At 39.6% G+C, this 23934-nt stretch overlaps 1 protein-coding gene across 1 annotated transcript in view; it reads right to left on the reverse strand.

The window, feature by feature from the left end:
- The window catches only part of LOC115234262 (suppressor of lurcher protein 1), a gene marked incomplete at its 5' end in the record, with an annotated part of 296609 nt that overhangs the window by 131909 nt on the left and 140766 nt on the right, over positions 1 to 23934 (reverse strand). The window contains 3 exons of the mRNA XM_029805194.1: positions 12788 to 12862; positions 14110 to 14321; positions 22062 to 22121. Of these exons, the coding sequence (XP_029661054.1) occupies positions 12788 to 12862; positions 14110 to 14321; positions 22062 to 22121 (347 nt within the window). The remainder of the gene's footprint in view (positions 1 to 12787; positions 12863 to 14109; positions 14322 to 22061; positions 22122 to 23934) is intronic.

The raw sequence follows: 23934 nt of genomic DNA on the forward strand, positions 1-23934 counted from the left end.
CCTACGTACAAGTATAGCATTTCGCTTGTAACGTGCAGTTGCATATTTGTTTTTTAAAAGCATTACGCACTTTTATGCTTTTTTTCATATCAATCAATTTATGTCTATATGTAAAAATATGAAGATAAAGTCATTGAAAAAAGATAATATTTTACAAAATAGTTGATATTTTATATGTCTCTCTCTCTCTCTCTCTCTCTCTCATAATCTGTTAATATAAATTATGAAAAATATAAAGAAAACTTGATTTTTTGTAATATTATTTTAATATTCGTTCACATATGCAATACATAGAGGTAATGATTAAAAAACATTGATATATGCAATAGACATTATATGGTCCATTGAAAAAAAAATAAAAAATTGAAAATGACCTCTCGATAATGCCTCTATCTGGATAAACATTATTTTGATCATAAATCACTTTTTCTCAAAACCATAAACATGAAAACCGAGAAAAGGGAAATATATCAGATCTAATTTATATTGTCTTATAACTGGACACTCTCTGTATAATGTAAACAGTCACAGTAGAGATAGACATAGAGAAATTCAATGGCCTTCGTTATATCCGCACATGTGTGTGTGAGAGAGAAATATTTCTTGTTCCGGTAACTTGAATACGTCGGCAAACGTAAGTACCTCGAGCGCACGACGAGTAGTCACCCTCTCGTAACCTACTTCAAGTTCCACTCTGCATCCACGCCCTGCAGTAACTCTATTTCGCCGCCTTGTTAAAGCTACGTTTCTACCTGCATCTTGGTCTTCCTCGTTCTCTCTCTCTCTCTCTCTTTCTCGCTCGCTTTTTTCTCGCTCGCGTGCTGTGACTGCTAGAGCGGGGATGTTTCTCCGCGTTTCTCCAGTAGCGTTTTTCGCGGGTCAAAAGGTGAGCGTTTTCGCGGATGCGAGACATTATGCATGGTCGTGCATAAGGTAAGCACGCAACTTGACAAGAGGGGGTGAGCGCAGAGAAGGGGAGTCGACTCTCGCAGTCCGCCGACCTACGTTGTGGAGGCGCACGCGTGTTTCCCCAAAGTCATGAAAGTCTTATGACATCGGGGAGGTCCGGCTCTCGCAATTCCCGGCGTCAGCCGCGACGAAAATGGGATCGTCGGCCGATCTTGTTTCTAGTACCAACGTGTTCGCGATGACGAATTACTCTCGCCGCGTCGAATTAGTAAAGAGCTTTGGCCTGCAAATTAGTAATCGCTGCAGAACCACCTACGTTTAAATGCACACCACGCGAATGGAGCAGTGCCCCCTTATCGATCGCTGCCTACGGATGTCTATCTTACATCAATCTTGTAGTGGTCGGTGTGATTGCAATGCTAAATTGATATATCTTCAAAGATGCAGACAATTCGCAAGAAATCATTTCTAATGGTGGACGTACATTTCAGATTTAGATTATTGAAAATGATTTATTTAAAAAAATAGTGTATTCCGCGTTTAAATAGAATACCATCGCAACATTTATATATTATTTTGAGAATAATACATGGGAAATATACCTATTTGGAACACAATGTGTGATTTAAATTATCAATTAAACTTATAATTATCGAGCTACCAATGACCATTTTAAATATTTCAAATGTAAAGAAAATAATTAGAAAAATAACAAAGCAAATATGCATTTTTTTATGCAACGTTAAATTGTGAAAATATGATTTAATGAAATTAAAATAATTATAAGAGATATGAGAGAGAAATAAATAGTATAAATACGTAAAAATTCGTAAAAATAGTATTAAAATATTTTACTGCTCATACAAGAAGTTATCTCATTATTTCATTAAATACTTTGTAAATTTTATAATAAAAGAAAAATGTATCTAAAGTATTTATTTTTGATTCAAACATTGATAAAATCAATTAAATATTTCATATAGCATTGTAATCAATATACACAAATGAATTATTATTTCAATTAATAATCATTTATAATCTATCTAAAGAGAGTGGAAGAAATAACTTACTTTGATATTTCTACTTTGTAACTCAAACACTGTTCGTACGAGTACGATCGACTTTACAGAATTTAAAGATCCTCTTCCACTATAATAATTGGGTCGAGGATATTATAATGCCGTAATTAAAAGCGTTATAAGGAAGATTAAGTATTAGGCCAGAGTCCTCTGCTGTTTATAACTAGGTCAGCAGACACTGGTACCCAAAGTAATCCTTTTACTATCCATAGTTTAGGGGTGTCGCGAAGTAATTATGGTCCAGCAATAATTTAACTTCCGCGAAGCAGTAATGAATTTCAGCTATATCGCGGAGTTAATGACGTATTACGGACGACAAGGGATCTCGCAAAGGACGGCAAGGATTTTGTGTATAATATCGAGTAAATTAATTTTCGTGTAATTAACGATCGATGCTTTACCTATCGCGCGCGGTTTACACGCGCGCCCGCTCGTTTATCAGCTTTTTCCCCCACACGAAAGTAATGAACAAACGCGCAAACAAAAGGTTAACTGTTAATTATTGCCAATCAACGTGTAAAAGAGAAGCGGGTGATTTGCTCTTCCTTTTTTTCATAAAAGGCATTGTTAATGACAATGATTTATAAAACGGGAGGCTATAAAATGGGGTTGTGTATCGTAAAAAAATAACGATATTCACCTGCGGATTAAACGCGAGACGAAGTCTTCAGATGGATTAAGTTCTCCGATGCTGTCCTCCGCTCAATAAACGACGGGGAACGACTTTACGACTTTACGTCGTGTTGTGACGTGCACACGACGGAAGAGAAGTACGCGAGCAGTGGAAGCGATATTTGAGAAATAACATCGAGAACGGATTTACGACGTTTTCACGGCGCGTAGACGGCTGGAGACGGAAGAGGCGAAAAGGTGGGATAAAAATGAGGGGGTAAAGGCTGAGAAACGGTAAACATATTTTTGAGATCCGACGGTTAAACCGTCGATCGAAGTTGACGGAGAGAAGTCTCGAGTAGAAAGGACGATGGTAGCGGTGATGCGTTAAAAGGGAGGGGCCCGGAAATGGGAATTAATGAAGCTCGGGGAACGGGATGGCGCGAGCGAGCGAGGATATTACGTGTTGAGGATATGGGCTTGCCAATTACAATCGTATCCAAGCGGCTAGCGCTCCCACGAGGCTCGCAGTCGCCGGTTTCTATCCAACGGCATGCATAGATGGCCAACCCGTTTGGCTGTACTACACGTACACCATACACGGTTATAAATATATGATTTTACACAAACATACACGCACACATATATGCGCGCGCGCGCGCGCGCCCGTGTATGTTTGTAGGTGGAGAGATACGTATACGAGTGCGGAACCGGCGCTCGCGGTAGCGTGAGCTCGCGGCAACGCCAACTCCCCATCGCCGTTTCTATTTTCCGTCTGCTACACCGCAACTTGGAGTCAGTCAACCGCAAAATGTATCATCCCCTAGTTTGTACTCCGTCCGGGTTAAATTAGATTTTATTGGACTGTTATCCATTCTCTGCGCTCTCCCGCGGAAAGTACTTCCGGTCGAGGCAATCACGGCGGGCCGCCTCTCCTGGCCCCCCGCGCGACCAAAATTCGTCTCCGCTCACCGCGACCGGCCGATCGGGGAACGCGTTCCCCGAAAAACGAGAAGCCGCTGTATAGTTTCCAGTCGCCTCTTTCGCGCACAGTGTATATCGCTATTTTTCAATATGCTTTTTCTTGTACGTATAAACATTATTACACGGTAGAGAAAAACAATTTTTTTTAACGCTTTTTTATCTTCTGTGCGCCATAAAAGGTTAAGCGGATAATCAGTACAAAAAGCTGCTCTTTCGTAAAGCGCAGTTTATATGGGACGACAAATTCTACGTTTTGTAAAAAAAAAAAAAGAAAAAAAAGGGATAGGAAAAAGGATAGAAAAATAGCAAATGGTTGAAAGGAGGATGCCACATATATAAGATGTCCCGAAACTATGGTCGTGCCTTTCATCCACAGATTCTTTAGCCAGTATTAAATCGATCCTACTATATAGCGAGAATTTAAAGGCTTTTTAATATCTTACAAATATCTATTAAGACTTGTGTTAAAAAGAGAGAGAGAGAGATAGAGAGAGAGGGAACGAGAAAATATTATATTGTTTTATATAATACATTTTTTTTCTTTTGTCTGTTACATAAATATTCCTTGAACAAAAGCGAAAACAATGCCATTAATGAGCGCATCATATTTTTTTAATCATCTTTTATGAGCGTTAATTAAGGAGATGTACATTTAATAAAGGAACATTTATGTAATGGAAACAATGATGAACCTAACGAATTTTTTACAATAGCGATTTTGAATTTAAAAATTACGGAATGAAAATATATTTGAAGTAAACACCTCATGTTTCAATGAAAGAGAGAGGTGCAAGAATTTCATTATATAAATATCATTGGTAGTATAATATTTTTTAATTTTCGAATGTAATGCGTTTCTCAATTACTCCCACGCATTTCCTATTCGTGAATGATTACATCAGAACATAATAAAATATTGCACACAATTCATTGACGTATGAATCACTCTTGCCGTACATCTGTATTGCTTTAAATCGATAGAACATAAAATGCCGGGCAAACTTTGGCGAAACATATTTGCCATGAAAAAAGAACGAAAGATGGCAAGCTTTTGATTATCGAATGTTCGCTGCACTTTAGTTTCTGTCGCGGGGTAGTTTCTTGTACCGACGAATTATCGGAACGACGACTTCGCGACCGAAAGAAACTACTGAACGCGCATTCCGTCTCGTTCTCTCTTCCGGTTCGTGCAACGACAAGCTCCTTCCACGAGTGCAACTAATGATAATTGTTACGACCGTCGCATGGGCTTTTGCACGACTGTCCCCGTCGCAAAAACCGCGAACGTTAGCGTCGCGTTTTGCGCAAACTTTCGAGGCGGACGCGAAGATTACGCGGCAATAACTCGCCCTCCTGTAATAAATGTATTCGTTCGCGAAAAAAGTCGCCGGTAAAATCCGCGAGCTTCCGGAGAGCTTCTTAGGCGTCTCTTTACTACTACTACATTTTCCCTTTCCTTCTGTTTTCCTTCCCGTCGCGTTGCGGGTCGTCACCGCGAGGAGGATCTGATTTTTTCATGACCGAACAAGCGTGTAGCGCGAGCGTAAATGTTTTACATCGCGCGTCTTACCAGGCGGAAGGAAATGACGAGAGAGATAATTTTCTCTCTTTCTGCTATAAAAATTAGAATTCTTCCGTGTGTATTTAATGACATGAAAACGTGTCTATTTAAAGCTGTGTGAGAGTGCGCGCGCGTTACACACTCGAACGCGAGGTTAATAAAATAGCGGAAACTTGACGCCTTACCTCGACGCCGGAGTCTAATGCTCGGATAAAGTGGCCGCGAAGTTACCTGTATAGATTGGCAGACGCAACCAAGTAGACGGTTATACGCTTTATCAATGCTCAAAGACGCGCAACTGACGCTTCTTCTCCCGTGTTCTCCTCTCTCTCGCGCAATGGGAAAGTTTGAAACGAGATTAGCACACTGATATATAGCGTGCTGTAAAAATTATTAACTAAATTTGCCGCGGACTGTGAAACCCGATATTATACCTCGGCAAGTTTGCTCTAAAGCACCAAATTTTACGATTGCGCTCGATCATTTCTCAAGGCGACAGGAGAGACATTAGAGGCAATTGAAACCAATCGAATAGGTTTCCAAGTGTACGCTCATATTTATGACAATTCGCGTGAAATGCCATTTAAAATTGTCAGATTATATCGAAAATCATTTAAATCGATATTTCTACCAGGGAGAGTACGATTCGAGCTCATGTAATATTATGTTTTCGGAGCAAACACTCAAGCAGAATCTATCTCTCGCGAAAGGGGGAAATATTTGTTTACTGTTTAACTGTGCCGAGCTATAGAGAATTTTTTAAATTCACGACGTAAACGCAAGAGAATCCTTTTCAAAGACCGGGAAGGCCGATTGAAAAATTAATACGACCTTCTTTGATTGTCCGCGCCAAGTTGCGGGAATATGTCGCGTAACCTACCGGCAGGACATATCGAATCGGGCTACGACGCTATAAAATAAGCATTTGGACGGTAATATTTAAAATGGTTAAGTCTCGAGGGGGGCATTAGCCGGAATAATCCATGGATTCACGATTCTGTCGACCAAAGCGCATGGGTTGTGTATGTGTGTATGTCTCTCCTATAACTCGTCCTCTCTAAAATTTATTTACAAGCTTCCTCTTTTCGGCGATTTTTCCAACGATGCGGTGGAAGAGTTGCAGAACGCGTTCGAAACAATAATACAATACGTTTTAATCACGTTGCGATTATTGCTAATACAATCGAATAATAATAAAGGTATAATTGAAAATTGTTTGCTCGAATGTTTCATTAATATACGTCAGGAAATATATGCGTAAATTTAATATCTGTAATACATAAATACTTACATACATATATACATATATATATATATATATATATATATATATATATATATATATATGTTTTTTTTTTGTCTATAAAAACACTGCACTTATTAACTGCTTATTTAAAAAGAAAGTATTAAAATGCACGGTAATATATATATATATGCTTTTATTTTGTCTATGAAAACTGACTTATCATCGGCAATTATACAGTTGTACTGAAAAAGTATGATCGATGCGCGACCGGGTGTTGAATATACATTCATGCGACCAATTCCCAGACTCGCAAATCGGACAACTCGTTTGTCTTTATCATCAGCGAATGGTGTGCGCAATGGTGAGCGGTACTCTTTCGTAACGATTTGAATACACGGTTCATTAATTGTATAAATGTGACGTTAACGTCTTCGTTACAATTCCGCGCGAAATTTTTAGAAGATTAATGCGGGAATTTTAATCATCGGTCACATGTACATATATCCCTGTCTCGTTTGCGTCACGGATGTGCGAGAAAATTGAGATAGAATCGTTAATTCGATCGTCAAGACGGCTAAAACGCTCGGGAAAATGTGTTCGCGAGAGGGAAAGGTTGAATATGAATTTCACAATACGAGTAAGCTACTGTTACACTTTATCGATCTCGAAGCCAATATCTCATCTTCGCTTGCGGTCTATTAGATTTCTACGGCTTCCGGGGCGATGGAGGAGGATGAGACGCGAAGAGGTCACCGAGTCCCTCTCTCTCTCTCGAGTTGCTCTTCCTCCTTTAGCCACGGAGAAAAGGGCTAACGTAAATCGTGACTCTTTCAACGTCAATCCCTGAAAAGCACGCGAGAGATGGATCTTATACATTTCCGACGAATCCGGGGAATGCCCGATTTCGGATATCCCGACCGCACACACCCGACGAAATCGATAACCGGTCTCGCCACCACTGATAGATCCACTGCTCGCAAGCTGCGGCTATTTATCGGTATCTCGTATAATTCCTGCAGCGAGGCGTACGAGCATTTCCGGCAGCTACATGTTAATGCTAGCCGTCATTGCATAATGTTTACGTTTATGGCGGTATTCACTTGTCATCCGTAGGGTATCTTATTAACGATGATGTAATGATGGCGAAAAGATAATGATTTTACATGAAAAATCAAGTCGAAAATGTAGAATAAATTTGTTTTGTACGAGGCTTTGTTTTTGAAGATTGACTTTAAAAATTGGAAAATTGATTAAACGCATTACGCTAGATGAACGCATTTACACAAGGTAATTAAAGATCATTCGACCTTAAAAAAGCGTAGTTATGTTATTAATTTTTTAAATTTTTAAATCAATTTTTTAGTAACAGATTACTATGTACAAAGTTTTGCAACAATTTTTCAATTACGATTTTTATCGTATTGGTTTTGTTATCTTTTTAATTTAGCTTTGACATCAGGTTTTTATCCCGCGAATCTAAAAACCTTTACATTTGAATAAACAATTAAAAATGTTTTCCGTAATTTTTATTGGCTTAATTTATAACTTTTCTACAATAGATTCAATATTGAATCACGAAAATCTTATCTAATCTTGATTTTTATAATAAACATCTTTGAAGAATTGAAAGTTTTAACAATATATTTAATTTTGACACACTATAAAAAAATACTGTGCTATGGTAAATATAGTTAAAAAACTTTTTACATTTTTAACTTTAAATTTCCCAAAGTTATGACGGAATAGAATATTTTAAAGGAATTAGTATAAAACCAGCGTAAAAAACTACTAGAAATAGACTCTAAATATTTGTTTTCTTGGATTTGAAAAAAAAGAGTTATTCTTCATTCTGAACTTTGCAATTCGTTGATATTTTTCGCGGCCGATTGGTATTATCCTTAAATCCTCCTCTCGTAGTTTACACGTGAACATAGCAATAATTTCCCTCCGTAACGTCCGAGGAGATCTTGAAGAAACTTTCTTCGATGGGGAAGAGAATAAAGCGGGCACAAAATGTAATTCGCGCCGTAAATTTCGACAATCGCGTACGCCGGACAAGTGCCGGTAATAGGCTCCTTTCTCTCTTTTTTTTTTTTTTTTTTTTTTTGCCGCGGCCAGTTTAGCACCCGCTTTATCACGTCGGGTCGTTTCGCTTCGAGTGGACATTCTGCATCCGACACGTAGATGCAGGTGGATGCGCTTTATGACCGACGTTATATTATGATCAAAGCTCATTTGTGCGTCGGATGTCGCCGGATAGGGACGAGGAATAGCGCGTATTATATCGTACTTACAGGCGACATTTCTCTCTCTCTCTCTCTCTCCGTCGACAAGCTAAGTTAATTTCATCACCCACCGTTGCGCGTTTGCGTCTCTATCTCGTATAACGATTTTGCGTAAAACCCACCGCGATTACATCGCGACTATTCCAGCTTTCTAAATGAGAGCGCTGAACGATCGTCCGTTCAAGAGCACAGTTATAAACTTCCGGTGAATCGCGATAACATAATTTACCGCGGATTACACACTTGTCTGCGTTTTCGGAGAATATACTTCTTTCATCCCGACGTTGTTAGATATTCGCCTGGTTAATAAATTAACAATTATGACAAACAATATCGTGCGGAGATCGTAATATGTGCACGGCATCGATATGCGGCTGTTCATTATGTAGAACATTTACCGTTATGCATACCGCCTGTATACCTGATCACAACACGCCAGTCGAATGTTTTTAACTAGATGCGTGTGCAATGCGCTAGACTAGATGACCGTGCATATTCATAGAGTGATGAATAACGTGAATATTCAAGAATATAAAATTGGAGTGCTTGCGCTCCACTTACGGTCATGTAAATTTGTCATTTGGCTTCATAAATTATAAACTTCCCTCTCTTCACTCCCCCACCGCTCATCATAGTTGCCCATCAATCTACAATTCATCGATATATTGCCGTAGCGGCACACATTATGGAATAGCGTCATCGAATCTGTTGCCACGGCCGATTACTCGAGATTCTTTAGATTCTCGTATGTTTGACAAATATCGGCATGCAATATCGATCTATCGAGTTGGCAAAGCATCCTAACCTCCTTCTATTAAGGAGATTTAGATTTTCAAGTGCGATGTAAAAGAGATCTTTTACAAGACGGAGCGCGCGCGATACAACTTTACTTTGTAGATAACATTCTCGTAAGTCAAGAAGAATCCTCTTATTCTCGCTCCCGACAAGAGGGAACGATATTTCATCGGCAATTAAATCGCGCTGATAGCAGTGAGGGAAATTTGTTATCGCGAACGCGCGCGGTAAGTCGCGGGAAGTTTGCGACACTTACGTCTTAAGTGTAAAGCGGGTGCGCGCGCGCTGCTAGAAAGTTATTATTAGTTTCTCGCAGGAAAGCGTACTCTCTCTCTCCTTTCCATGGCACGGAGGGACGAGCGTAAAATAGCGGGAAACAGTGTTATGTCGTTTGCAAAGTTGGCATCGCGCGTACACATAGCGCTTTCCCGAACGCGAGGACGGAGAAAATTACCAAGTTTCGATCCATCATTCGCCTCCCGTTTCGCTTTTTCTCGAGACATTCTGAATTTACCGCGTGCCAAGCGGCTGTGGGGGCATTATCTCGAGAAATGCCTTCTTTTTTCGGCGAGCTAATGCGTACGTACGTTTTTTTTTCTTTTAGCGGAACATTAACCCCCCTAGAGCGAACGTTGTTTATTCCCTTCGTTCTCGTACGCGACGCACGATAAACGAACCTCTCGTAAAAGAGCGGGGATCCTGTTGCTCTCGTGCCGGTCGAAAATTGAAAAACTTGTGACATTTCGCGTTTTGGAGAACGACTTTCTCCGCCTATTTATCGGCGCACTTTTGCACGTAATTGCCTTATCGACGCACGCAGTCGGTTCGATGGAAAAAAGGAAAGACGCGAGGGAAAAAGACGGAGAAGTCGATCTCCCCCCCCCCCCTCCGCCCGCCGTAAGGGTGGCTCACTTTCGCGAAAGCGCGAAAAGCGACGATATTTTCACGTAACCATCCAATTACGCAAATGTAACTTACACGTTCGACGATGTTGCACGTTCTCACTTTATGTAATTACTGTTTGGTGCGCGCCATCGAGATCCATGATCGAGACCCCTACGGATCCGACGCTTTCAAAACATTTCAATCTTCTTCCCGTTACCACATTAACTCGTTCTGTAACGATCTTAAAGCTGAGCTGCTCGAAACTACTCGCTATGTATGTGTGTGTGTGTGTGTGTATATTTGCGCGTGTATGCTCTACTCTATTACATTTTGTATAATATTAGAGGAAAGCTGCACCAAAACATGAGCATCGTAAACCGACACCCTCTATTCCTCAGCGATTAAGTGCCGCACTTTATCAGAGCTGATATGAACTTGGTCCGCTTACTTAGCTTACTCATTAAATCGTAGTCTGCTGTGTATTCATGTTGTTCGTTTATATGCTAAATTGACTTATGTTGAGAGATTTTGAGATTCAAAAGCTTTTCTTTCCTGTGAGTTTCTTTAGCGAAATATATAATAACGACCTACAAATAATGATACTAGCGAAGTATATCTTTCGATAATACTGCATTTTGTTCTACATGTTTGCAGATTCCGAAGTTTGTTTTATTCTTGTTTTTATCTATTTTATCATGAATTTTATCATGTTTCTATAGTTTTCAGCGGATATGTACATTTTGCTTAAAAGTTTTGAAACAATTTTATCAAAACTGTGATACAATCCAATAAAACACAATCTAATAGAAAATAAAAATACATATAAATTTTTATATTATATTTTTAGCGCGGCTAAATTTTCTAAAGATTTTGGAGACTTTTTCCAAGAAAATGCGATTGAAATGCGCAGGATACACAAATTTTGCGAGTCTATAATGCAGCTGCTCGGATAATTTAGGATACTCGGAGCAAAGAATCGCGTACCTAAGAGAAATATGCGGATGGATAAAGGCATGTATATACATATGTAAATATTGTACATTGTGCGCGCTTCGTATTTTACGGTAAACCGAAGCGTGTTGCATGAAGAGGTAGGTCGGGAGACTGGGATAGGGATCGGCCTTCGCGCGCGTAAGCTTCGGTGTCTCATAAGGGTGGCGGCTCCCATTCGAGCCTCGAGCACTCTCATGATTCCGTTGTACTGGTTAGAGGCTCTCATTGCCACGCGCGTTTCTACCCTCCACCGCCACTGTTGTTGTACACCCGTATTAGGAGATAGATTTACATGAGTAAACACGTTGAGATCTAGGGTTCTACGTACAAATTGAGATCAGAGTTAAATCTGGGAATATAGAGGAATGATTTGAATATACGTATTAATTAAAGAACTGTACGCGAATATGTACGAGCACGAGCATTGAGAACTCTTTAAAAAAACTTATAAGAATTTATCAAAAAATATGGCACGTATATTTTATATAAAATTCAAAGAATTAAATAAATTTAGAGCGCGCCCTCTTTTTCATCATCCTTCTTCTCGTCACCTTATTTCTCTTTTATCGTAATACATAATAGATATTATATCGCATGAGGCAACTACATTCAAATGCAGCTAAACCGAGCCCGCATTATGTGTGTCAATAAAAGAGAGAAAGCACGTTGAACTCTGAACGAAAGTTGGGTCATCGAAACCAAGCTACTTGTCAAGCGTATTTACAGCGGATACTTAGGATATAAAACGAAGATCTTATTTTCATGAAAAAGCTATAAAGTTCGTCGTAGTTCGTCCGTGCTTTCAACGCCGGTCGCCGTAACATACGGGATGATGATTCCACGGGCGCAAAGTACTCACAAAGTTTATATGCCGTTGCGTTACGTTAGAAGTTATGTGGTGTGTGGGACCATCCCCGGGGAAAATCATATTTCTACACGTATTTGCCGACGCGCGTTTTACGCTGAAGACATCAAAATAATCCCTTTAAACAACGACAGGCACCGTGTATCCTCCGGGGGTCGAGCGTTACACTTATTCTTTCAGACTTCATAAAAGTATGTTACGTACAAAGTAAAATTTTATTTTACATCGTGGTATCCTGTTTCCTTCCGTTGGCTCGCCTCACATCTTCCAGATTACGTTTCACTCGTTCGAGAGAAGTGTCCCGTGGGCGTGACAAAGTTTTTTTTTTTCACAAAACCGGCATGTGAGAAGAAATCTAATAAATTTATCACGAGTCTCGCTTATCGAGATGGAAGTCTTCATTTTTTCATGGTGAACCGAAGTAACTTTCGCTGTCACTTCTCCCTTCGATAAGTGACATCTCGATCTTGCTTTAACTCATCCACTTTATCTATCTCTCGCGGAGGAAGAGTGCACCATGGGACGCAATTATTGATGAAGAAAAGTGATAAATCGCGCACATGCCATACTTACTTGTAGCGCTGACAGCTGGTCCGATGACCGAGTACCTAGGGTTCCCCGTAACGGCCCCCGGGACCTTGTCCGGCTCTGAAACACATTATTGTAATTATCCTCGGAATATACAGTGCCGTTAATTACAACAGGGAGCTGCGTATGCGATGGACCGCGGCCAATCTACCTTAGCACAAAGGACCTACCCGCATGATTCATCACCCCGTAAATACCTAAAGGCTGCTCGTGTGTTTCCTCTGGAAAATACCAGCACGTTGCATCAAAATGTGTCAAAATAACGACTGAGTACCGAAATTGATCAAATTTGTACAGCACGTGTAGTTCACAATGAATGAAGGCGACGATAAATGATTTAGAATATTGAATTTAGGCAGAAAATTCGGTTATCATTTAATAGTCACAATCTCGTCTGTTCCTACATTGTATATCTGTTAATGGCAATGTCGAAAGACATAGTAGTATAGCAACGGGTAAGTTCCATGGTGCGAATGTTTGAAAAGATATTGTTGAATGGTTTGATCGCGATTATCAAGTAAGCACAACGAAAGTATCTGCAGAGAATGCAAGCTTTCTCACCCTCTTCGGGTATTACGGTTCGTCGGAAAGCTTCACAATCTTCCTTGCCGACCGTGAAAAGCTCCGATGGCAGTACGGGAAAGCTTGCCGAAAGCTCTGTTTCATGGCGCTTTCGTGCTTCAGCACAGCGACGCGTTATGTTGAGCTTTCGAACTGATTCCGCTTGAAACTACGGTATCGATCGAGTCCGCGCTTCATTATAATTTAATCTCTCATCAGCTAAATTTAATAATTATTTACTCTCCTATTTTACGATCAACCTCTTTCGATTGATCGTTCAAATTTTGATACATAAGTATAAATATATATATTTATATGTAAACGCAGAATTTAAATAAAAGATATATGTTTACAGAAGAAAAAAAATTTTATGATCATATCATAATGATTTTGAATGATTGGAAGAGATCCTTATTAATAAAAAGCACAAAATTTGTGCACGTGCTGGTATTCCTTAATGATAATTGCCGTGCGAATGGAGATGGACGATCAATGGATGAATGATTCGCGTGAGATGCTTCGTTGGTGCATGATGCGAAGTAACGGATAATTTAATGGCTCGTCTCGTGGCTCTTTCAAAGATTCATCCGGTGGCGGAAGCGTCTGGCTGCGGTCTTACACATCGCGAAACGAGGCGATATCGAAGAAAGAGGATGGCAAGGGAAGGAGATGATCGAGGAACGGTTCGGGGAAGGGATGAATTTTCGTAATGCTCGATCCGAGAGCGACCGTCGTTCGTTACTGACCAGGATGCGGCGCGTCGTCCAATGGTTGAAATTGGAACTTCGCCTTGAAGCCCTGGCCCGGCCAGTCGGAATTAGCGACGAACTCGACGTAGATGTCTGGCCCTGTACTGAGTACCTCCACTTCCGCTCCTTGGTTGCAGAGCACGGCTATTGTGGGCGCCCCTGAATCCGTTCCGTCGTGCACCCTGATTAAATCCGCCCTATTCAGGCAACTGTAACAGGATGCGCGCTCTTCGTTAGAAGACGACGACTTATCGGTACATTAACCTCAGACGAGTGACTAAACCGGTCACTCTGTCTCTTTCTCTACGAGAAAGTACAACTACAATATTCACTTTTAACTCAATTGCCACTCTCGCGCTTTTAAGAAGCGAGAAATATTCGCTGATAAAATCTGCGCTAAATTAATCTCGCTATCTTGCTACCCTCTCGTAAGACCCCTAAGCCCGGTTTTACATTGTAAAAGTTTACCTCCATAAAGATTCAAATCAAAATAGGATGCGCGAATAAAGGAGAGGATCTTTGAGCTACTCGGCAATGAAGATATTTCGCTTTGAAGCCGTACTGCGGCTCGTCTAGATAACGCGCGCCTACAGGAAAAAGGGGACGGAAGAAAGGATGAAAGACAAGAGAGATGAGAGGTAGGAAGAAGCGAGACAGTTCGATGGGGCCGAAGGTGAAACTGTAAAGAGTGGCGAAGTGACAAAGGAGGAGGAAGGGGAGAGAGAGAGAGAGAGAGAGAGAGAGGAAAGCGAGGCCGAGGAGAAAATCTCGACGACCGCGGGCGATTCGTTTTATACGTACGTACGCGAACTGCTGTTCGCTCGATCGAAGAGGAGCATTACATCTTCTCGATGTCCTCCCCCATCCCCCTCCCCCTTCCGGCCTTACAAATCGCGCGCTATATCCACGGGATTCGCCGATCCGATCGATTTAAAGAGCTTGATCAATGACGGCCGACGGGATAACCTTATTACTTGCACGGGTTAAGCAATTACGTTGGCAGAGAAAGATTATCGTGGAAGAGCCGGAGATTAAAGAGCCGCTTTACCTCCTCTCCTGTCCCCGCGGTCCGTTTCGCCCCCTCGTCCGTCGACCTGCACGCGCGACTTCTGACCTCGCCCGCTTAACATGTGGCGTTCCTTGTCGATGTAGCACAGGCATGTAGCATAGGTACACGCTATGCAATATTTATGTATATGTATATGTACGAATACGCTCGCAGAAAGCTTCAAATTATTTTCCATTCCAACTCGTAAATTCGGATAAGTTTACACGTACATACATATATATACATATACATATATTTACGAGTAAATGCGAGTAAAATTCGTTTGAGACAATCAGATCGAGAGCTTTAGACCCGTGAAATTAGAGGTTTGCGCGAAAATTGGACGTGGAAGGTAAGCAAATCCGTCTATCAAGGTTAATCTAGCGTGATATGGCGCGCCCGCGCGGGGGTATGTACACGGAATTCTTCAAGTGTCCGATGAGATTTACTCGGCCCCATCAGCGGCGAACTCCGTCGGGTTTCGCTTTAGTCAATTTTATCCGCGTCTATCGTGTCTCATAGTGGCCATTCCATGAATATCGTTGAGAGTAGCGTTTACCTCTGAAGAGATTTGAATTCAGGCGTGAAAGCACGATCGAGTATTTCGAACGGGCGGTGCTGAAAGAACCGCTATTCCTCTTTTCTTTTTCCCTTTCTTCCTCCTCTCCTAAAGCTTCGCAAGTTGTCTCGCGTACGTATAGCGCGAAGAGATTATTCATACCCATTACCTGCCCATAGGAAGGGATTACCGATACTGTCGATACTATCGATAGTTCCCCGACTGATAACTTTATACGCGCGCGTGTGCTGTAAGCGCGCACTTTCTCGAATAAAGTGCGGGATTGTATCGAGTGCTGGATGGAAGAGTCTCTCTCTCTCCCTCTCAGTATCCATCAGCACCATTCACGATAATATCCGAGTGCGTCTGACGGAGCGGCTTAACGTTGATATATGGAGGCATTTCTCAGCTCTTACCCGAGCTCTTACAGATTTTTACCAGCAGTCTTCGAAGGAAGTGCCATCGGCCGCGACATAAATTAACGCTATCGATCGTAGATTTGTCGACAGCACTTCCCGTATCGCCCCCTTTCGACTTGGTTGATCTCTCTTTTTTTGTCGCCCTGGATTTATACCACGATTATAGTGCTCGATATCGTATATCTCGTCAAATTCCGTATTTAGATAAAAAAAGTGCTGTAAAGAGAAAATACAATCCGGTTGGAGCTATTTTGTGCGAATGTAAAATAGAATGAATTTCTCGAATTTTTTCTACTTAATATTGTATTATATATTGCGCGATTTCTCGTTTAAATATAAAGTAATTAGCGGCGTGTGTATAATCTCGATAAACTTATTTAAACAAAACGAACGTTATTATAATGATGTGTAATGATTGATATTTTATGTAAGTATGTTGAGTTAACAAATGCACGAGATAATGTTTAATCAGGGGTTCGCCTATTCTCTTTCGGTTTGATATTACGACAAAGACATTCATCTCCTATCATTTCTGGTATAAATACGTCAGTTTTAAGCTAATAATCCATTTATTCCATTACACGAATATCGGCGGTTCCATCGACGAAAGATACGTCCGATTAATTTGTACGTAATATCGCGGAGCTTGTCAGAAATATTATCTGCGGAAGAATCGATATCATTCCCGATAAGGAGATTATTGCTTTCATCGCGGATAAACAAGAATTTGATGTGCGGAAAATAAGCACCTGGATACAGATAAATTATGTAGAGGGATCCGCGAAATAATATTTGATCACAAATTTTCCCGCAGTCAGTAATGGTCGGTTTTTGCCGTATAATCGGCGAATTGCTCATGAATCTATGCTAGAGCCGTATTCCGATAGGACGCGCAAAACAGAATATAGAGTAAAGTTTAAATGGGGTTCGGTATATCCGTTATTTTACTCGCAACATAAAACCATCGTCATGAAATGAAGCTACTACTTTAAACATTGACATGTGTCTGCATATTATATATATATATAAAAAGAAAAATCTTAATTTTAATCTTTGATGAGAGGAGAAATCGATTATAATAACGGTGGAGGTGCCAGTAAATGTTGTAAAAACAGTGACGTTAAATTTTTCAAATATTTTATCGCGAGCGTACGCAAAAACTTATTACTTCCACAATGATATTTCCTTTCCATTTTCAGCCGTGTTCAGCCTCCATACTGAGACTTGCGTAATAGCATAATGCGATTTGAAAATTGCTTATTATTCGTATCTCGTCTCGCGCCACGAAAATTATATTTGCTTTTGCATTATTCTTAGCTAGATCCGACCGTATACAATTTTCTCAAATTTCACGCAAGCTGCTTCTTCTCACACATGTTCACAAAGTAGCATATTATATCTGCAAATGTTATTCGAAGACACTTGTATAATTTACGATTTCGTATGGGTAACGATAAGTGATAATTTGAATCCATCTATGATCTCTCGATCTTGATTTGACGTTAATTTCACACGCGTCATTTTTCTTCAGCATTTTTCATTTATCTGAGATCTCACCGGCTTTGATCTCGGCGTTCAAAGCTAAAAGATCACTGACGGAATGAAATTAAGGGAGCTCAATACTGAATTAGGACAGAGTTCGAGGATTTATCAAGGATTAACTCCTGCAACTGCAAGTCCCCAGGCGCCTCTCGCGTTTTCCCAAGTCGACCTCGCCATCACCATTCTCAGTTCTAAGTCTTTGCGCGAAGAGGAACTTTATGTGGGTTAAGCACAATCATGGTTTGCGTTCTGTCAAAGGATTTAGATGTAGCCAGCATACATATACACTACATAGAATTTAAAAAAAGAAAGAAATAAAAAAAAATAATTAAAAACTACGCTATCACTGTCAAGTTAATTACGACGAATGTATGAAATTCGTATGTAAATCTTTAAATCCTTAACAAAGACCGACAGGAACGCAAGCTCGGGTGTTAGAGAATTCGTCATAAATATATCCCCGGTAAGATATTCGTTGCGCTCGCTAGACTGAATATGAAGTTTACCGAGCTACGAATAAGAAACACGAGAAAAAGAGAGACAGAGAGAGAGAGGGGGAGAGAGAGAGAGAGATCTTGACGTGAGATATGTCTCGAGCAAAATATATGTAGGACTTGTCCGAAAAAATATTCCGCCTTTCTCGGTTCATGCGCAGTCCAGGCATGTCGCGTTCTCGATGGCGCGCTAACCGTGGGAAATCGAAGGGACAGGACAATCTATGGTAGCCAGGTTGAAGAGAATCGCGAGCACTCAGTATTACCGCCTGGCAGATTTATGTCAGTAATATCAGAAGCATTAGCCGTTTGACATATTGGCGATCGTAAAATTTCGTGTCGCTCGCAGAGGGGCGAGAAGAGCTATCTCCCATTCATGTGGATTGATAATACATCAGATTCTGCGTCCTTCCCGGTCGTCGGCGGTGATTTGCATATTCCGCGGATACACAGAATACTCGAGGTACCCCTAAGTACTCCTTGCGATCGTAAAGATTCTCTCCAACTCACGAACGCTACTCTCGCGCCGGGGAGCGCGTAACGAGATATATCTAACGACCGCCGATTATTCTCGGCACGCACGTGGAGCGCTCGTAGTAGGAAGTTCAATACGTACGATGGCGTTCGAATTACAGCGAACTCTTGTCCGCGGATCGATCGTTCGTTCGTTTGTTCATTCTGGTCGCTTGATGCCTTGAAAAAGAAAAAAACAAAAAAAATGGCGCAAAACAAACCTATTACCAAATATATTATCGTTTTATTAAAATTTTCAATTAATATCTTTGTGTGAATGTACATTCCATTTTTTGTCTATAAGAAACGTATCAATTTTTTTTTTTTTATATAAGATAGTTTAGAAATATTATAATTTGTGAAAGATTTTGGCACTTTTATAATTTAACGACATTGTAAGAAGCTAGAATTTTAAAAATGCTGATAACTATATGGGTTGCAATATTGGGAAAAATATTTATGATGAAAATATTTATTATGAAAATTATATGATAATTTTTGTGCATGTAAAAAAACTGGATTTTTCATGCAAAAATGATGTTTGAATAGCTGTTTTTATTCATGTAAAATACTTTTATTTCACATTTCAAAAGTTATATTTTCAAAAAATTCCATATTTTTTCAGCACAATAGCAAAATTTTTCACATAAAGTTTAAATGTCTCTTGATATAAAAAAAGCAGTATTTACTTTCATGAATATCAAGCGTATTTATTTTGAAGTGTTTATTTTTTATATCACCTTTTTGTGCATGTAAAATTAAGATCAAAGTTTTTTTTTAGAATATTAGAAAATTATGTTTAAAATATTGAAATATTAATCAATTAATATAAAAAAGAAATAGTTTTATATTAGCATGTCTCTAAATTATTTTATATATTCTCTAAAAACTTTTAGTCAATAATATAAAACTTATCCTCCCACGAAGTAATCTTTAGAACAAATAAACGCAAATAAAATAGTGGTACTAAAAACAAGTTACTCACAGAGAAGAAAAGTTTTTTACGTCTTACATTTATCTCAAACGTTAGACAAATCTGTACTTTTCAATTTGCAAAATCGAAGTCCATGACGCGTAACGACGCGCAAGGCGACCCTCACTTATCGTTGTCGCTCCGACCATTCTTTCTGTATCCTACACCCGGCTGACATTATCTATGTTCCACGATATACTCTCAAAGACTACATGCATCAGGAAAGACACGTTGTAAATGTCTTAAAGAACGAAGGGACAATGGATGATACGCTCTTGGTAAAGTTTTTCGAACGATTGCGCGCGAGTTGGTATTCTATTGTACATCAACATTCCTCGCTTACGTCTCGTGGCCATCCCTTTGCTCCTCGGCAAACAAACCAGTTTTCGTTTGATTAATTTAATGGTTCGTTTGGCTTTACGCTTTTCCCCCGAGAGCACCGACGAGTCTCTATCTCGCGCCACCCCCGGCTTCGAATGTTTTACCATAGCCGGCCGGGTCGATCGACGCCGATTATCTATTCGTGTCGTCGTCTCTCCTGGCCAATAAAATCCTCAGATAGCACGGAGTAACTTTTACGATCGTTGGCAACTTTATTCTGAAATTAATCCGGAACGGGGAATGGATTTGATCTCCCGCGACAGATCAGATAGCGTCCCATGTTTTCGCCGGTTAATTATAGGCGTCAATTACGCGGGATTTAGATTTAAGGAGTGTAAACGTAGAAAATTAAGACCGGCCGAGAAGAGTGGAGGGAACAAAGACGACTTTATCGCGCGCATAAATCTCCATTGCGTGCTTAATCCATCTGCCGGTCTTTATTGCCGACTGACTGAGCCGTATAATTGTTTGAGCGAACGTCTGCGATTGTGTATCGGATGAGAAAGTTTTAAATAGAAAAAGTTTCGCGCCCTCGATTCCGACGCTCGTTAGATCTTAAACGTTAATAACCGAATAATGGCGTCGTAATTCACGATTAGCGTAACGTAACGCCCGCGTGCAAAAGACTTTAAAATTTACCACACACTCAGTGAAAACGGTGCATGCAAAAGCTTCACCGAGAAAAGTGCCGCGTGATTAAATCGTTAAGAGCGAAACGGAGATGGTTTTCTCGTTACTGTAAATAAATAATAGAAGGGCATTTCTGCTTCTACAACCTACGAGCACTCTCTCTTTCTTTCTTTTCAAATTTTATTCTTATAATTTCCGGTGACTCGTGCATATTAAGGGACGGATGTACTTGAAAATGTATATTACAACATTAAAATTATTTAAAATTTTAAAGAAAATGTAGATAATTTCCTAAACATTTGGAGTTGTATAAAATAATTTTTTAAATATATCTACAAGTATCCAAAAAAAAAGTTGAATATATTAGAACAGCGTCAAAACTTTTGAGATGATTTTCCTGCAAAATCACGTTTTCCGATATCTATCTTTTTCTTGGAAACCACTGATCTGATTGTTATCAATTTTTACAATTCGTTTAGAGAAATAAATAAATTATGATTCAGTTCAATTTAAAGAATTTGTAGCTTTATCAAAAATTACAACTAAAGTCGAAAGAGTTGATTTTATTCAAACTAATTATTGTAAAAAAGCCATCAATCAAAATATAGCCAGTACAGTTACTTCAAGATAAAAAAAAGTCTGCAGTATTGAAAAATTTGTCGTATCGAAAAACTGTGAATACTAAGCAAATACTCGAGAAATATCATTTAATTGTCGAATAAAAATTAAATCGTTAATGTAAAAGAGGCAGCATCCGAACGTGTCACCGTGTCCGCTCGTTTGATTTTATACATTCGTCCCTCGCGGTTTTGGGGTCGCGAACTGTTTTCAACGCACCGCATGCCGGGAGGGGGATGGGGAGGCAGACGACAGTTTCAAAGTTTTAAATCGACAGATCGCGCCGATGCCGTTCTATCAACCGACGGGGCTTAATGGCGCATCTTTTACATGGACCAGGCGCAGCCTTCCTTTTCCCCCTTCTCTCGGTCATACTTGGTGAATTCGCGACTTTGATCCCTTCGGCTAAATCTTTCTTCCTCTACCGCCATCTCATCCCCGCTTTTTCTTCTCTTTCGCAACTTGTAGAACTCAATTTCTATCCTGAATATGCGAGGGACGTACGGGAAACTTTTTCTCGCGGATGCGCCGAACGTTGCTCTCTCGCGAATCTATCAACTTTGTGGAAAAACGCGCCGGAAGGAGAAATTTGTAAACCGTTTATGATGGAACAAAGTTTTTCGAAACGTGAGGTCCAGGCGACCGATATAATCTCTAATTCATCGATTTATTCTTCAATATTATTTGTCGTTACTTTCCGTTCGACGATACGTATCTCGCCCCGTTTTTATCGCCAACGAGCTTGAGAAATAAAAATATGGCTAATACTCGCCTTAGGTCTCCTTTTTGCAGCGAGATTTCCTCGAAAACCAAACGGATTCTCTCCTTCAATCTGAAACAGAATCAACCGAGTTATTCTACATTATAACGTCACTTATTACTGTGTGTGAAGGCTATTTTGAACGCGCGATATTAAAGCCTGCATTTTTATGAATGCGGAAATATTATTACGCGCATTTTTCGTCCGCACGGCGGTTTATCCTATTCCCAGCGGTACTAATGAAACAAGATGGGCGGGGGTTGTAATTAATTTCATTATAAGCGCACCTAGCGTATGAATTTGTTAAAACGACGGCAGTGTGGTAGTGGCGGCTGCGAACAGCGTGGCGGGACCACAAATCTCTCTTTGCGCAAAAAGATTCATCGTCAAACGACAGAGAGAGAGAGAGAGAGAGAGAGAGAGAGAAAGAAATTATATACCTTTGTAAAATAGTGCTTTAAAAAAACTTACGTCGTAAGAAAACACTGAATCGAAATATTGCGTGAAATTGTATTATTTTTCCTTCTATTCTCCTTCCGTTTTCTCGTATCCGGGAACGACTGTCGAGATGCCTCGCTCGCAGCGATCGCTACATGACAAAGGCGAGGCCATCATCAGAGCAGTATAGCGCGTTAATATAGAGCGAGTGTCATGAATACCTAGAGAGCGAATAGACTGCACGTGCGATATACATATACATATACGCATGCACATACATCCGCCGGCTTTATAGCGGCTGCCATAGCGGAGCCGGCCGTTGCGTTGACATAACTGTTAGACATATAGAGGAAGTGAAAAGGGAGGAGGGGAAGTGGTGATGGGGGAGGTGGAGGGGTGGGAGGTTGCGCACGCTACTTTGACACACAATTACGGCAATTAAGCAGCGACCCACAATACTACGGAAATCACATCCGCGTGTATTGGTCGCGATTAAATTCATCACGATTGAGCGACGTTCTAACTCGACACCGTTAACCATTTCCTTTGATCGCCGTACACACGGATCAGACATCCACCGTAACCGATGAACTGTATCACGTGATACGTTGATATGAGTTATGACATTTATAGATGGATATTCCATAACGCAAAATTAGAAATCATGCTAGATAAATAGAATCCTATTAAATAAATTGAATAGAAAGTGGAACAGAATAATTTTTCCCCCGGGGGAGATAAACCATTTCGAAAGATAGATAAAAAAAGAGAATTATTTTTCAACAAACTTAAAGCACTTTCGCAAGAAATCTGCAAACGTGGCTAAAATATCTGCAAATAGTATTTTTATTATCACTTCACTGCTTAATTATTTAAATAGTTCTTTTAATTGTTACTCTGTTGTCTACAGCTTTCAAAATTGAATATTTTTTGTTGATATTTTGTTAACATTGATTTTGTTCTACAAGTAAAAAGTAATCATAATACTCTCTATAATTTATTTATATGAGAATACACATATAATTAAAAAAAAAAAAAAAAAAAATATTTCTTTAACATATAAAAAAATTAAATACTTCAATGAAGAGCCATGTGCGTGAATTATGGATAATATTCAATTAATATATTACAGAAATGATTTATGTTTAAAAAGTTGTATGAGAATAAAGAACGTCCAATTAAATTTTGAGTTAAAAAATTCAAAATTCGAGAATTAATCATGGAAATTATAACAGTCATCTTTTGGAACACTCGATATAAGTTGGACGAAGATTTTAATTAATTTGAATTAGAGATACATTATCAGAATCCTTTATAAAAATCTTATCTTGAAAATATGTTATTAAAATTAATTCTCATCGCGTACATGTATATTAAATTAGAATAATATTAGTCGTACTCTTATGATATTTCTCTTCAGAAAAAAATAAAAAAAATATAATAAATA

The sequence above is a fragment of the Formica exsecta genome, unplaced genomic scaffold (genome assembly GCF_003651465.1).
Source record: "Formica exsecta isolate Colony F162 unplaced genomic scaffold, ASM365146v1 scaffold106, whole genome shotgun sequence".
Classification (NCBI taxonomy): Eukaryota; Metazoa; Arthropoda; class Insecta; order Hymenoptera; family Formicidae; genus Formica; species Formica exsecta.